The sequence below is a fragment of the Nannospalax galili genome, unplaced genomic scaffold (genome assembly GCF_000622305.1).
Source record: "Nannospalax galili isolate Female #2095 unplaced genomic scaffold, S.galili_v1.0 scaffold91, whole genome shotgun sequence".
Taxonomy (NCBI): Eukaryota; Metazoa; Chordata; class Mammalia; order Rodentia; family Spalacidae; genus Nannospalax; species Nannospalax galili.
Genome location: NW_008332583.1, coordinates 1542609 through 1559244, shown reverse-complemented (window position 1 = coordinate 1559244; position 16636 = coordinate 1542609). Strand labels below are relative to the sequence as shown.

Sequence of the window (16636 nt, the reverse complement as noted above, 5' to 3'; positions counted from 1 at the left end):
ATGCATGTGCAAACATCTAAGTGTTAGTAGCATTAAAAATGAGTTTTTCGGCATGAAACAGTATATTTTAAAATGAAATGGAGCTCTTATTTAAAGGTTGAAACCTCATTCAATTTTATGTCTTATAGGGTTTATACTGAGTTCAATATTGTATAACTGTATTAATTCAACTGTGAACCTAAAAATTTACAGCCACTTTTGAAAGAAATGTGTCTTTGCTCTGGAAATTGTTATTGAATATGTTAAAGCCGTAATGAAATCCTTCTTCTAATTACATGGTTATTAAATAAATAATTAAAAGAAAAAGCAGTCATTCACTCTCTCGTGACTATAACACCAATGACTCTTAAGACTGGTATTAGAGTTGAAGAGTTACCTGGACCAACACAAAAAACCTCTTCTTCCACCTCTTCCAGACATTCTTACCAATGGCCCATAAGTACCTGAGGGAAGAAGAAAAGAATAGGTAGTTAAAACTAGAGGCACAGGCCTGAGTAAGAAAGTGCACTGTCCACCACACTGCACCAGGAAGTCTAGAACTCACGCACTAAGAGGCAGGAGAGCTCGGGGATGCATGCTGATTTGAAAACTGTGAAGCAGCAGGTAAGATTCACAACCACATGGCCACAGGCAGGAGGTATCATGGTCCTTTATCCAATTTGACTTTGATTCTAGGACCAGAAAGCACCTTGGAAGACTGTGCTCTGTGACTTGCTGTGCTTAGACGCTAAAAGTCTTCCAGGTAGGGAAGCTGCTGAGAGATTTCTCACAAGCCAGAAAGAAAGACACTCCTTCCCCAACACGGCAACAACAAAAACCAAGTGTAAAACTTCACATTTTAAAATCTTCTCATGTTTCACTCAAGAAAGGCCCTCCTGGTTTTCCCTTTCCATAATTTTGATAAACACAGTGATGTTATAGAAAGTTCCCAGTTAACACTGGATTCCCTCCCTATTCCCTTCCCTTTTCTCCACTCTTCTGTTGATGGAATTTAATTATTCGTATAGAAAAAATGAAATAAAGCAGGCAGTTAAAACTAGCTGCACAGGTCAGGGGAGTCTGGAGGTTCTAAGACCAATGTTAGAAATTCCCTCATGGATAACACATCAGCCATGTGATCTGTCATATGCTGTGTGGAGTTGATCAAGGGAAGGGAGCCTGATAGCTTCAGACTGTGCTGAATCAAGAGAGGAGTCTGGTGCATTCAAGTGTGTTCACCTTCACAAGTTCCCGAACTGTATTTACCCGCTAACCAAATCAGCTAGGTTGACATCCAATTCTGTGTTCCACCTAGAAGCACACAGAACCTCTGTTTTGGAACATAAAGAAGGCACCTACATACATTTTTTACTGTTTGATGTATGTCAAGGGTTCTTTTCCAAGGTCTTCAACCCAGAATTCCTGGGGTTGGTTTGCCCCCTGCACTGCCCCTCCCCCAACTCCCAGTCAGCAAGTACCTTTGGGCTTTTACCACTTTGAATGCCCCCTCCCCCATTTAGTCTGCACATCTCCTCTCTGCTCACATAGCTCCTTACCTGGACAACTGGAAAGAAACCTATGTGGCTTCACGTATGTGGATAATTTCCATTCAATTCCTGTCCATGACACAGACCTGCCATCTGTGAACCCTGTCATGCCTCTCCCTGTGAAATCCTGTCAGTGACACCCCCACATCACATGAAAGGAACCACAAACTCCAACCTCCCACTTTCGGGGTTTGTCCTGCACCTACCTGTTCTATGAGTTACTTGATATTTCCTTTCAGTTGTCTTAGGTAACATGAATCAAGTCATTTTGAAAGGAAACCATATAACATAGGATTGATATACATATTATATAGAACACGGTAAACACATGATAATGAATTAATCCATGCTTGTGTGTTTCACAAAAATGATCTTATATATTACCCATTTTATGAGTACCTTGGGCAACCTTAGCCCAGAGGGGCAAAGTTTGGCATCTTGACCTGTCCTAACACGCGCTTCATTTCCTCCCCTGGTGCCTTTGTAACTGCACAGCCCAAGCAGCCTGCAAAGTCTTTTCATGGCTTCTAGGGCTAGAATCATATTCTTTCTAAATTAAAACTCTTACCTTGATGCCATTGCCTCCTGGATCTTGTAGATAAACTCAGATGCTGATAATTTCCCCATTGATAGAATTTGTTTTTATATTCATTGTCCCTCTTTGATAATTCCTTGTGGAAAGGAACCCTGGTCCTTCTTTCTAAATTCTTGGCATCTTGTTTTAATTTCTGAGTTCCTTTCATTTCTTTTTCTATTTATTTATTTTGTGTATGTTTTGAGACAGGGTCTTATGTAGCCCAGGCTAGCTACAAATCTGTTGATGACCTTGAAGCCTGGATCTTCCTGTCTCTACCTGTACCACCACATCCAGTTCCTATCAGTTGATGACATATGGGAAGTGGTTACAGATGTATATTGCAAATGTTTTTGGGTGCCATTGTTTTGAGAAACCAGAGCAAATCTTTATCAGTATTTTGATGAGATTTGAAACTACTGAGTATTTTACATGAAGATATATACATAGTCCATTATAACTGAGTTCTTTAAGTTTTTCTTTCGAAATACATCCCATTCCTTTTTATCCTCACAGCTACGTCCCAGTCAAGCCACCATCATTCCCACCTGGACTGTGATAGGACCTTCTGCTTCATGCAATTCAAGCCATGAACATATTCATTCTGAATAAGGATAGAAGGATCCTGGGCAGGGGACTTAGGCAGAGGTCCTATTTGAGATGCTTACACTAGCTGCGAGCAGAGAAAGTATTGTATGGTAGGTGGACGGGGCAAGACAGAAACTGGGAAAGAGATAGAGGTGATGGGGCTGGAGCACGGATGAGACAGTGGGAACAGCTGGACAGCTGGGAGCAGAGCAGCTCTGTGTTGTTGCTGAGGGCAGCTTGGTTAGCAGTGCTGTCCCATGGATCCCTTAGCTGACCTGGTCAGCACTCCTGACCACACTGAAATCGTGTAATAATATGTTTATGGCAGAAGTGCACATAACACAGACACTCATCCAGAACTTGGGAGACAGTTATTGACATGCAGTGGCTGAGCACTTAGGCTTCTGGTTCTTGGTTCTGCCAGTCACTCTGAGAGGATTCGGTAAGATAAAGCTCTTGAAGTATGAATGTGAATCATGACGAGTAGATGCACAGTTTGGGGATGGGGCTCAGTGGTGGGACGCTTGCCTAGCATGTACAAGGTCTTAGATTCAATCCCTAGTGCCACATAGATACATGTTTTGATCAAATGTGAAATGTCCTCCACAGGTTCATGTGTTTGAATTCTGGGCCCGAAGTTGGTGATGCTGTTTGGGAAGGTTGTGGAATCTTTAGGAGGTGGAGCCTTGCTGGAGGAAGTGGATCACTGGGGGTGGGCATTGAGGCTTTATAACCCAGCCCCATTTCCTGTTCAATCTCTACTTCCTGTGAATGAATGCACTATGACCAGCCAGGTTCCTGCTCCTGCTGCCTTCCCTGCCATGATGGATTGCATTCCTCTGGAACTGTAGGTCAAAATAAGCCCCTTTTCTCTTGGTTTGCTTTTGTTAGGGTATTTTACCACAGCAATGGAAAAGAAACTAAGACAATAAAAAATTAAAATAAAAAAGATGCACGATAAATGTAATCTTTGTTATAAATCATCCCTGTGTCCAAAGAAAAATGTATCACCAGTACCACTTCTGTTGTTACCAGTCTATCTTTGGACTGATATATACACGAGATACATGAGGAACTAGATGGCATAAATATCACACGGTCAAAGACTATGGTCCAGGTTGTGATTCTTAGCCTTTTCTTGAACTGTATCTGGCAGTTCTGAACCAGTCTCCTTTTGCCCTTACCTTGTATCCACTTAACAATGTACACAGTTACCTCATACAACAAGCTGGATTACAGTTTTAATAGATGAGAATTTAAGTAGGCAAAGGGGGCCACTAGGATCTAGCCAATAGAATTTGCTTTGACTCACTGAGGCACTTGTCATGAATTTATTACATCCTCTGAGAGAGGCTGAGACCTTGAGTACAGAATCATACCACATGGACATGCGCAGCCCTGGGCCAAGTACTAGACTTCTCTCTTTCTCATCTGTACGACTGGGATAATAACATCCCATACTACTACTACTACTGCATTGTTATGGTATGTGTTACTACTTTCTGGTGCAGTGATGAAACATGTGCCATGACCAAGGCAACTTATAGAAGGAAGAGTTTATTGGGCTTCTGGTTACAGAGGGTACAGGTCTCCATGGTGTGGAAGGCATGGCCCTAGCAGAAAGCTGAGAGCTCACATCTTCAAGCATGTGTGGGAGGTGGGGCAAGGCCATGAACGATCAAAACCTGCCTCTAGTGACACACATCTTTCAGCAAGGCCACACCTTCTAAAAGTTCCATGACCTCCCCAAACAGTGCTGCCAACTGACCAAGTGCTCAGATACTTGAACCTGTGGGGGACACTCTCATTCAAACCACCACAATGTTGTCATAATAGGGGTACCTATTTCCAGGACTGTGAGGATTAAAATAGAAACAGAAAGACCACATAGAGTAAATAGTTATCATTTACCATAAGGCTAGCTGTTATTCCTATTTTACCCTGGAGGCTAAGGAAGCTTAAGCTGTTTTGCAAGGTTCTACTGTTAGCAAGTGACCTGGTCTGAATCTAAACTCAGAGCCATCTCTCTGTGAAGCGGCTTGCGCTGGGCTCTTCATCTTCTCTGTCTGGTTCATAAAGAATAAAAACATGGGAGCGATGGGGAAAAGCTGATCCATGGGCAGGTAGTTCATTAAAGAGGTGGGCGAGGAACAGGCGTGTGCACAGTAAAGAGCATCAGTCCTGAACTGTACAGATCACCAAGCTAGAGGAAAGAGTGTGAATGTTTCATCATAAAGAACTGATTCAGACAGGTATGTTTATCCTAGGTCAAACATTACACTGTGTAGGGCTGGAGAGAGAGTTCAGTCAGTGAAGCCTGTCCTTCAAGCATGAGACCAGAACTTGATCCTCCAGAATCCACATAAAAAATCTAGCTGTGGTGGCATGTGCTTGTAATACCAGCCCTGGGGAGGCAGAAAGAGCGGATCCTTGGGGCTTTCTGCTCAGCGAGCCTAGTATCAGACCAGTCAATGACAGACCTTTGTCTCAAAAATAAAGGAAGGTGGACACCTTCTGAGGGATGACACCTGAGGTTGACTTCTGGCTTCTGCACACATGTGATCTCTGTCTCTCTGTCTCTGTCTCTCTCTGTGTCTGTCTGTCTCTCTCACACACACATGCACGTATCATACAGTGCATATACATGCATTAAAGCATCACTTGGTACCCCATAACGACACAATTTTTTTTGGTTTTACACATCAGTTAAATTTACATTTAAAAAGTGATGAAAATGAATTGCTGCTCTAATTGAACAGAGGGGCTATCTTCTTAAAGGCTTCTGAGAGGGAAAGCTGGTGGGATCAGAAGAAAATTAACAATTCTTCTTTGGAAAGTATCAGTTGGTTTGCGTGAGGGTGGGGCCTCCCCTCTGAGGCTTTCCTCAGAATGTATTGCTAATGTGGCACATGCCAGAAGGTGTCAAACCGAGAACTGGGGGCTGAAATCCACTGTGTCTGTCTAGTCAGCCCCGGCTTTGTGTTTCCTCACTGAACAGAATGCACGGTACCTGCAGCAGATGGGTACTGAGCCTGCAGACACACAGGTGGCTTCCCACTTCTAGCTCTACTCCCCAGCACACTGATCTGTCTGTGGTCGCATGAGTGTCCCAATGCTTCTTCTGGAAGTCTGGACTGGTCAGCTGATAAGTCAGCACTCCAGTGAGTCGTGAGCAGCCAGACAGCCCAGAGTTTGGATCTCAGAAGGAGCAGGACCCCTAGGGGGTGAGTCTAAGGTTGTTGCTGGCTCTTCTTGAACTTGGTTCTCTCATGCATCACTTTCTTGAGTTGTAAAATGAGGGGTAATGGGGGGTAGCATGATGTCTGTTTCACAGGATATGAGACTACAGTGAGATGCACATACCCAGTGTGTAGCACAATAACTGGCACATTGTATTTGATAACTGTTCGGTGTTCTTGTTCTTATACTTATTAAAAGTAGGAAAAATCATGAATATACTTGCAAGGGGTCACCTATGGGCTCTTTTTGTTGCTGTTGGATTTTTCTTTTTGTGACAGGCCCTGGCTCACCTGAAACCCTATGTACACTAAGCTGGCCTCATACTTGGAGACCTGCCTGCCTCTGCTTCCTGAGTGCTGGGATTAAAGGCATGCACTACTATACCTGGCCCTCATATATGGGTTCTTGGTTAGAATTTACATTCGACTTTTGAGTACACTCCTGTTAGGAAATAAAGTGAGGTAACCATGTTTGGTTTTGCTACAAAGGACTGAAAATAAAACCAAACCAAACAACAAACCAAACAGAAAAGGAAGGTGAATTTGGATTGAATTTCTTAGGAATACCCCAAACTTGCTGACTCATGGATAGTACCCTAGCCTCAGTGTCCCTCCGTTCTAGGACTATCTGGAACGGTAGCAGTGTGGCAATGTTCATAACAACTCGTGTGTGTGTGTGTGTGTGTGTGTGTGTGTGTGTGTGTGTGTGTGTTCCAGCCTTCTCTCTTGCAGCACTGTGAATTCAATGAGTTAAGAATGTAGCTCTGTTTATCAAGCAGCTACCACATTTATCACCAGGTTTGCACGTGGTAGGTACTCAATATGTTTAACAGGGAAAAGTCTTACTGAACATCTTCTCTACGTTGCATGGACACTAGTATCAAGTGCAGAGAAAGGATGTTTCCCAGAATCCCCTGCCTCTGAGTCACTTACATGGGAAGGATGATTGGAGGACTGGCCAAGGTTACATTCTGAGGGGCTGGTGTTGACGCGGGGCTCGGTGGAGAGCAGCCCGAAGGAGAGCACGTGCTTTCTGCTGGTGCACCCCCCCCACTACTGGGTGCATCTAAAGAGGTGATGAGATACGGCATTTTTATCAGTTTCTTTTAATGATTTGAAAAAATTCTTTAAACTTATTTTTAGTTGGCAAATAAAATCATATATATTTATGGCATATAACAATTTTTGCATATACATAAATGCATATATGAAATAGCTAGCTTGAAATAATTAACTTATTACTTTGCTGCTTATTGTTGCTGTGCATTATTTTTTAATGGTGAGAATACTTAAAGTCCACTATCTCAGTGATTTTCTAAGTGCACCTGAAGTGATTTTTAATCGTAGTCTCCATGTTGGACAGTGGATCTCTTGAAGTTACTTCTCTTTGTTAGAGGAAAATTTCTTGAAGAAGAGAAGACACAGTGAGGCAAGAACCATGGCTCCCACGGGACACTTCCTCTCCCTGCGAACTGAGGGAGCACAGGAGGGAAGAAAGACTGCAGGTGTGTCAGCCACCAGGAAGTGCTCCAACAGGAAGAAGCATGGGCTGGGGAAATGTCCAAAGAGTCAATAAGAGCAGACCACAGGGATGATGACGATGATGAGGATGATGGTGACCAGCACCTCCACCACACCACCACCATCATCACCACTACCCCACTATCACCACCACCATCAGTTCTACACCACCAACATCACTACCACCACCAGCATCATCATCGCCATCATCAGTACCACCATCACCACCACCATCTATACCATACCACCACCATCACCATCACCATCATCAGTACCACCACCACCACTACCATCACCACCACACCACCACTATTAGCACTACTACCATCACCATTATCATCACCACCATCACTACCACCACCATTACCACTACCACCATTACTACCATCACCAGTACCATCACTACCATACCACCACTACCATCACCACCACCATCATTACCACAACCATCACCACCATCACCACCACCACTACCACAACCACCACCATCACTATCACCACCACCACCACCATTACTACCACCACCACCACTACCAATTCTTCTGTGTGGCCATAGAAATGGTGTGACAAGGATGGTAAGATGGAATCTTAAAAACATTGAGTTAATTCAGAAGGAGAGAAAAGGAAACAGGGACACAACGATTAGATGGGGCAAAGGAACCAACAAATAGCAGCAACAGAGGACCAGCGAAATGTCTCAACTGGTAAAGGCACTTGCTGTGCAAGCCTGAGGACCCGAGTTTGATCCCTGGAGCCCACGGTAGAAGGGGAGAACTGAGTTGCACATGTGTACTGTGCACACATAAATTTGAAATGCTATTTTATGATAAAACTCTGATAACATCAAAAGAGGGAGAAGCAAAGGGGGAGGTGAGCTAAGAAAGACATGCAAGGGTCAAAGGCATTCCAGGGTTGCTGTGGACATCTGGTGGGATCAGGGGACATATAAGGCAGAGGACACAGCAGAGACAAAGGCCTTGAGGTGGACTGTGCATCTACAGAACCCAAGGAAGCTGATGTGAGTATAACAGTGCTCAAAGTCAGACATGTAGGGCCTTGTTGCTATAGTAACAGCACCTTTCTTTGCTCTCAGCTGGGGATTCTATGGAAGTGCATTGTTATTGTTGTTATTATTGTTATTATTATTATTATTATTATTATTATTATTATTATTTGAGTGCCATGATCAGGCCTGTGTTTCAAAATAAAATGTCAGCATGCGAAATGGACAACAGGGAGGGGAAGTACCAGAGGACAGGTGATAGGGCAAGAACAGCAAGTGAAGGGGAGAAGCCACCAAGACCAGCAGAGAGACGATCCGATCGTGAGGGGCTGAAGTCAAGATTTATCTAGGAAGCTGAGTAAAAAGAATTTGACAGTGGGCAATGTCAGCGGTGAGATAAAGTGAGAAATGGCTGTTGTGCTTCCAAGGCTGTTGGTCCCAACGCCCGGAAAAGGAGAGCTTGTTAAGATGGGGCTGTGCTAATTCCTACTCTCGGAGGTTGTTTCAGTGATCAAATGGGGAAATAGACGGGAATGCGCCCCTGAGCTTGAGCTTCCCCCACAGAGCAGGGAGAGAGAAATCAGAAAGCCACCGACAATAGCTGATGCTCGAACATTTCCAGGTACTAAAGCTCCAAGGCCAAAGGAAGTTGATTTTACTTGGTGTTATTTTACTCAGTGGAGCTATTCTGAATAGTCAGTGGCTCATTCAAGAAACCACAGGATAATTCACATGAGTCCCAACTTTCCATTCACATGTGAAAGTGGCTACAGTGTAAATTTCAGCTGTTTCTTTAAAATCCTCCCATTCTCTAAACTGTGACATTAATTTTTTTTTTTTTGACAATGTCTCCCTAGTCATAGCCCACCTGGAAGTCATGATGTGAACCAGGGTGGCCTTGATCTCACAGAGATCCAACTGCCTCTGCCTCCTGAGGGCTGGGATTAAAGGCACACACCACCATGCCTGGTGTCGACATTAATATTTTTACCATTCATTTTAAAATTTATTTTTAATTTTTCAATGTATTTATTAAATTAATTTTTTATGCATTTCATACATCTTACTCATATTTAGATCCCTCCCCTATCTGCAACCCCTCACCCAACTCATAGCCTGCTCCCTAAATTTCATATATTCTGTCATATATGTTAAGGCCTAGTGTCAAGTCTTACCCAGATGTCCCTCGGTGTGGGTTCATCCACTGGAGCCTGCTCAGCCTATCTACATCACTCCCTTAAAGAAGATCAACTGTCCCTCACCCAGAGTGACCAGCTGACAATATTTTCTTGCCTAAGGTTGGGGTCTCCTGTCCATTTCGCCAGCTTTATGCTGGATTTTATCCAAGTTTGCATGGGTCTTGTACACGCTGTCACCAATGCTATAAGTTCATATGAGCAAGCTCCCCAAAGCCTGGAGAACTCTGTTTCTGTGTGCTCATGTACCATTCCTGGCTCTTAAATCTTTCTGCCCCCTCTTTTGCAACAGTCCCTGAGCCCTGGGTGGGTGAGGCTTAATATAAGTCCTATCCAGGGACAAGCACCCTTCAGCCTCTTATTCTCTACACTTTGGCCTCTCCTCTAATATTTTTATCTGCCTCCCCTGTATTATATGCCTAAAACATTATTTTAAGTTTAAAATGAAAAAAACTGTGCATAAACAATTTTGTTTGTTGAGTGCAGACATATGTAGAGGTATGTATGCATATGTGTGTTCATGTGTGTGGAGGCTGGAGGTCAACCTTGGGTGTCATTTCACAGGAGATGTCTACCTTGTTTTTTAAGACAGGGTTTCTTCAGTGGCCTCTAATTCACCAGGTAGGCCAGGTTGGCTGATGAACAAGTTCCAGGGATCCACCCTCAACAGACCCTGCCCAGGGCTGAGATTACTAGTGTGTGCCACCACACACAGCTTTTTTAGGTGGATTCTGGTGATGGAACTCAGGTCCTTGTGTTTATGTGGCAAGCACTTTACCAGATAACCATCTCCCAGCCCCTCCAGAATGCTTGTATTTTTCCTGAATCTCTCTTTAAGCAACTGAAGTCACCTGCTCTGATTTGGGCCACCTTGGATCTAACCCTGTTACTAATGTGCCTGCTGTTCAGTCTTTGGAATTAGATTGGCTCTCCCTGTATTTTTCTTGGCAGGGGTGGCTTTTTAAATGGCGGCCTAGTAGTTAAGTGAAGTATTTCTCAAGACATTTGTACTGTGCAGGTAGCCTGCAGTTTGCTAACACACACACACACACACACACACACACACACACACACGCACACAGACACACACAATGAATCCATAAAAAGTTCCTGATTCCAAATCACATATTGTATTACAGTTTTCCAGAGTGAATGAAGAGAGTGTGGGACGTTGGAGCTTGTCCAATGAGCAGAATGATACTGTGTCGAGGACCTTTTGGGGAATGACTGAGAGGGTGTTTAGGAGGGGCTTCAAAGGAGCCTGGCCTGTGGGATGAGGTACTAATCCCTCTCAGGATGTTTTTCGAAAAGCAGTGTGGAGGACGGGTGGCTCGTGTATACTGTTTTATATTTCACCCGCTCCCTCCTTCCCCCATTTATCTCTCTTCCTCTTTCCTTCCTGCTCACTCCTACTCTGGTCTCTACTGAGGATTTAGGAACCGATACTGTCTAAAGATGCAGGATCTTTCCTCATCTGCTACAGGAACCTGGCAGAATCCTCAACTCCGAGAATCTTGAAGCAAAGATTGCAGCGTAGAGAGAGAAGATATATTAGGGGAAAATGCCATTCCTATTTTTGAGAAATATACCAGGAGTAGGAAAAGCTGATCTTAAAATGAGGCCGTGTATATATGTGTGTCGCTTGTGTATCTGACTGCTTGCTTGTGTGTGTGTGTGTGTGTGTGTGTGTGTGTGTGTGTGTGTGTGGTATAGACCAGAGGCTAAAATAGAGTGTCTTCCTTAATCACTTTCCAACTTTTTTTTTTTTTTTAAGACAGGGTTTCTCATTTAACCAGGAGCTCACCTTTCCTAGACTGGCTGGCCAATGAACTCCAGGAATCTGCCTGTCTCCACTTCCCCAAACTGGGCTTACAGACATGTGCTTCCCTTTGGATGCTGGGGATCTGAGCCTAGGAACTCATGCTTGCATAGTAAACTCTTAACTGGGCCATCTCTCCACTTTTTATTTTTAACAGGGTCTTAGCATGTCCAGGCTGACTTTGAATTTACAATCTTCCTCCCTTTGTCTCCCAGTGCCGTGATTATTGGCCTGGATCACCACGTTCAGTTGATCAGATTTAAATCCTAATCCAGTTGACCCTCATTTAAATGAGAAAAGAGGGATGAACTCACTAGTGGAGAGAAGTGTGTGCAGTGGTTCACTTCCTCACAAGCTTCTTGTGCCACAACCCCCTCTCGGGCTCTGGGAATAATCTAGTCTCGACAGAATGCCATGTAAATTCTCCAAGTCCAAGCCAGGACTGGGGGTCAGTAAGTGTGCTCAGCTTGTGGGCAGCCTTTACTTTTTCTTGGGACCCCAAGCTTAAGCCACAGTGACCTCACTAGCAGGCACCTACATTGCCCTGGAGTCTTGGGTACGTCTGCTCCTTAGAGCTTGGAGGCATCCTGGTTGGGCCCTGACCACATGCTGAGCGGTCTGCTTGTCTGTCTACTTCCTGTCCTGGTCATTTCTTTCGGATTTCTTGCAGGCTTCTTTTCCTTGGTTTCCGTCCCTAGCTAGGCCTTGCTGCTCGGTTTCTGAATCCCATAGACCTCCAGGGCATGCTGCCAATCTTCAGTTTTCAAGATGCTAAGTCTTTAAGCCTTCTTCTAAACATGTTCACCCAAGGGAACTAAGGAAAACTTTCTAGTCACTAGAGGGCCATGCAGAATGACAGCCAGTTGACCAATGGCCCCTGACAAAGATCCAAGTTCCTTTTGCTGGCTAGGCTCACCCCTCTTCACAGTTACATGGCCCCACTCCTCTGAAAGGGATCACACATTTTGAGATAGTTTAGCAGATACCCAGCCATCAACAACCCTTTCTGCACAATTCATTGCTTTGCCCTGTGAAGTAAAACCATACCTCACCTGTTATTTTTGCTCTGTCTGAAATTAACTCATTTGGCTATTCTCACTCAAGTTTTCACAAAATGAAGATTACAGATTTTCATGCTTTCAGAGAGGCTGAATTCAAGTTGACATCACTCTCAACATGAATTGACCATCAAGTGTGGAATGACACTTGGAGGTAGCTGTTTGTAAAGGTAGAGGGAGGGATTTCTGGAGGCCTTTGCTGTGTCCATGGAACCCATAAGACCTCTCCAAGCACAGCACCCAGCATGCTTCTGGGCAGGCTTGAATTATACTGGGAGTCTGCCTAAAAAGCGAGGAAAATTATTCTCTCTTGATGGCAAAAATTACAATCCAGTCATAATGAGGAGGTTATGAGAACATCAGAACCAAGTACTTTAATAGCTGCTCATGGAAGTTTCTTATTTCCTTCCATACAGTTCTCTGGGATCAGTTTGGGTTTTGCTTTATCTATGTCATTTTTGTGGTGCTGGGATCAAACCTTGAGCTTTGCGTGTGTCAGACAAGTGCTCCAGCACTGAGCTATGCGCCCCCTCCTGCTCTATTTTTGCTCTATTTTCCATTCAAGAAACGAATGGACATGTGTCTCAAATCGGGCAAAAAACCACTTACCCAGAATGTTTCATGTTTTGAGGTTTATCCATTCGGACAGCAAGTTTGATTTTGAGGTCTTGATCGGGGCAGTTTTTGGAGACTGTCATTTTGTGCCACTCAGATTGTTTGGGGCTGTTTGGAGTAGGGTGGAGGATAACCTGTCAGGAAACAGAAGCCACATCACAGACACATTTTTGTGGATTCAATACTTGTTTTTGAATATGGTTTTATTTTTACATCAATAGCTTTGTACTGTATATTTTCTTACAAAATATTATAATATATATTTTTATTGAATTTTTGTGCATTTCATACAATATGTCTTACTCATATTTAGACCCCTTCCCTATCTGCACCTTTCCATAGCTCACTCACTGGATTGCATGCATTCTGTCACATATGTTAAGGCCTGTCAAATCAATTTTGTGTCCCCAGATGTTCCTCATTGTGAATTCAGCCATGGAGGCCTGGTCAGCCTATCCAGCATCACTCCCTTAAAGAAGACCAACTCTCCCTCATCCGCAGTGATCAGTTGCCAATAGTTTCTCAGCTGAGGTTGGGGCCTCCTGCCCCCATGGAGGCCTGGTCAGCCTATCCAGCATCACTCCCTTAAAGAAGACCAAGTCTCCCTCATCCAGCAGTGATCAGTTGCCAATAGTTTCTCAGCTAAGGTTGGGGCCTCCTGCTGATTTCCCAAGTTCTATGCTAGGTTTTTGTCTGACTGAGTTTGCATGGGTCTTTTGCATGCCGTCACCATTGCTGGAGGTTCATATGGGCCAAGTTTCCAGAGGCCTGGAAAACCCTGTTTCCATGTGGTCATCCACCATCCCTGGTTCTTACAGATTCAACACGTTAATGTAAAGACAGGCAGCAACCAGCCCAGGTCCCATGGCGGAGGCTCTGCCTATTCACCATGGTTGGCTCAGGACACACAGCCCTGCCCAGGGACAGAAATGGCCTCTCCCATTCTTAACTCTCTGGCTAAGTTTATAAAAATAAAAAGGATGATTTGGGAGATTCTTCTTTGACCCTGTTAAAGCTTAGAAATACAAAGGCCACCTGGAACAGAGAACACTGCCCTCTCCATCACCCGTTACTGCAGAGGCTCAAGATGAAATATCCATTAACGTTAAAGAGCACCTCTAGGCCACGCGTCATCTTTCCATTCTTTGGGATGTCTTTCACTAAGGCAAGAAGAGAAATTTCTGAAAGCCCTCAGGGGAAAACAGAAGGGTGAGAGACTCAGCAAAGAGAAGGGATTTGTTTAGGGTCCCTCATGGGTGGACCTGCCGCACCAGGACTGGAGTTCTTGTCCCCATGACCTTACTGTGCTCTAGGGTAGAAGGGGCCTGATGGAGCTTCAGCTCTGGAAAATGCCTTTTGGCAGAACAGCAGACACCCTTTGCTGGGGTTGCTGCCTCAGGTCTCAGGGATTTGGAGGTCTGGGGAGAAATGAGAAGTGGGCAGCTCTGGGACTCATGTCTTCATCTTGTCACCCAAAGAGTTCTCAGAAGCCACATGGAGCCTGAGGAACTTGAAGTGGTTGGAAAGTCCCCAAAACAGGGAACACAGGCTAAATAAAGGCTTGGCAAAAGCTGGGTTTGTGGAGATTTACCTTTTAAAAATATTTTACTTATTATTTTTATTTTACATGTATGTAAGTACATCTGTGTCGTGCAATGCCTGTGGATGTCAGAAGAGGGTGTCAGATCCCCTGGAACTGGTGTTACAGATGGTTGTTGGCCAACATGTGGTTGCTGGGAACCGAACCTGGGTCCTCTGCAAGAGCAGCCATGCTCTTGACCGCTGAGCCATCTCTCCAGCCTGTGCAGATTTGTTTTAGGGCTGGCAGCATGTCCTGGTTTGTTGTCTGTTGCTCTGGCTGTTTTTAAACACCTGTTTTATCCAGGAGCAGGGATGGAAGGCTCTTCCCCACTGGAGTGTCCTGGGTGGGCATGGAGCCTCAGGGATGGCCACATTGACTGCCTGGGATGCAGTGTGTCAGGCACTGTGTTCTTCTTTGGAGGATAGGTACATGCAGCTGGTCTCGTGGCTGTGAGACAAGGACTCAAAGAAGAGCTGGAGAGTGTGGTAGAAAAACAAATCCAGCCAATAAACATGCCTAATCTGTACCCACTTTGCTCTTGCCCATCCAGCCTGGCCTTTTAAGCCCTTTAGCCTCTTTACAGTGGAAGGTTTCCAGGCTCTTCTTCAGCTCAAAGCTTCCATCTTCTCGAAGTCTTCTGAAGGGTCTAGAACAGTAGAAAGCCTGTCTGGACCTGATTGCAATCTATTGCAGTAAAGTGTCTGCAAGCAATTAAGCCAATATTGCCATGCAGACAGTTTGTTTTTTGCCTTTGCATTAATATAAATGTACTACACATATTAAAAAGACTTGTCAATATTGACACTCTGAAGGGAAGTGACAAAGGTTAAGAAAATAATGCCTGTTCTCCAGCTCTGTGGGTTCTATGTGGACAGGTTTGGCCAACTACAGATTCAAAATGTTCGGGAAGAGATGATTGTCTGCACTGAACATAGAATGTTTTCTTGTCCTCACTCCCTAGCTACACAGAGCAACAAGCACCACTTTCTATTCGGCAACACATAGAATGCTCATTATTCATAAGGAGTCTAGAGGCCACTTAACGTATAAAAGAAGACCTGTGAATTCAGCACCATTGTGCACAAGGAACCAAATGTCCAAGATTTGGGATCTGCATTGGCTCCAAGGAGCAAACCCTTGGGGTGCTGGGTGATGACAGCACTTTGCCCATCCTGGTAGTGACCAGCTGTTTGTAGAGAAGAGTGCATTACTACGACATTGAATGTGGATCTGGGGTTGCAGTTGCTGTCTAAATGACTTCATGGTATCCTGACTGACAGCCTGTCCTGTCTGTAGCATTTATGTCACTTTATCTCAGGACACAGCACTAGCAGGGCAGGCAACCCCAGTGACTTCTTGTGGTTTGCCAGGATGCACATTAATAGCGATACCTTCAAACCAGAGCTGCTGATTGCAAGCTTTTTGAGCCTTTTGCTCATTTAGGAGGGCAAGGTGTAAATTCACTTAGCTGGCACTAGCACACTCCCAGGTGTGGACATGTCTGAGGGGCGATGCTGGGAGTGAGGGTGGTCCTCGGTGGCCCAGACCTCTCTTTTCTCTCAGGGAATTATTTTTTAGGGTACATTTTTTAAAGATATTTTAAAAAATTTATGTGTATGAGCGATTACCTACATGTACACATGTGTACTATATGCATGCAGTGGCCACAGAGGCCAGAAGAGGGCATCAGATCTTCTGGAACTGGAGTTACAGATGATTATGAGCCATCATGTGGGTGCTGGGAATTAAACCTGGGTCCTCTGCAATAGCTTCACCACTGAGCCATCTCTCCAGCCCCAGGAAATTCTTTTTAAAATTACATGTATTTATTTGTGTGTGTGTGTGTGTCTCTGTGTGTGTGTGTGTGTGTGTGTATGTCTCTGTGTGTATATTTGTGAGTGTGTGTGCCACAGTG

At 44.4% G+C, this 16636-nt stretch overlaps 1 protein-coding gene across 1 annotated transcript in view; it reads right to left on the bottom strand.

Moving 5' to 3' along the window:
- Window positions 1-16636, bottom strand: part of Cadps (calcium dependent secretion activator) — a 497333-nt gene that overhangs the window by 177027 nt on the left and 303670 nt on the right. Inside the window, 2 exon segments of the mRNA XM_008827502.2 lie at window positions 377-443; window positions 13134-13273. Coding sequence (XP_008825724.1) covers window positions 377-443; window positions 13134-13273 — 207 coding nt within the window.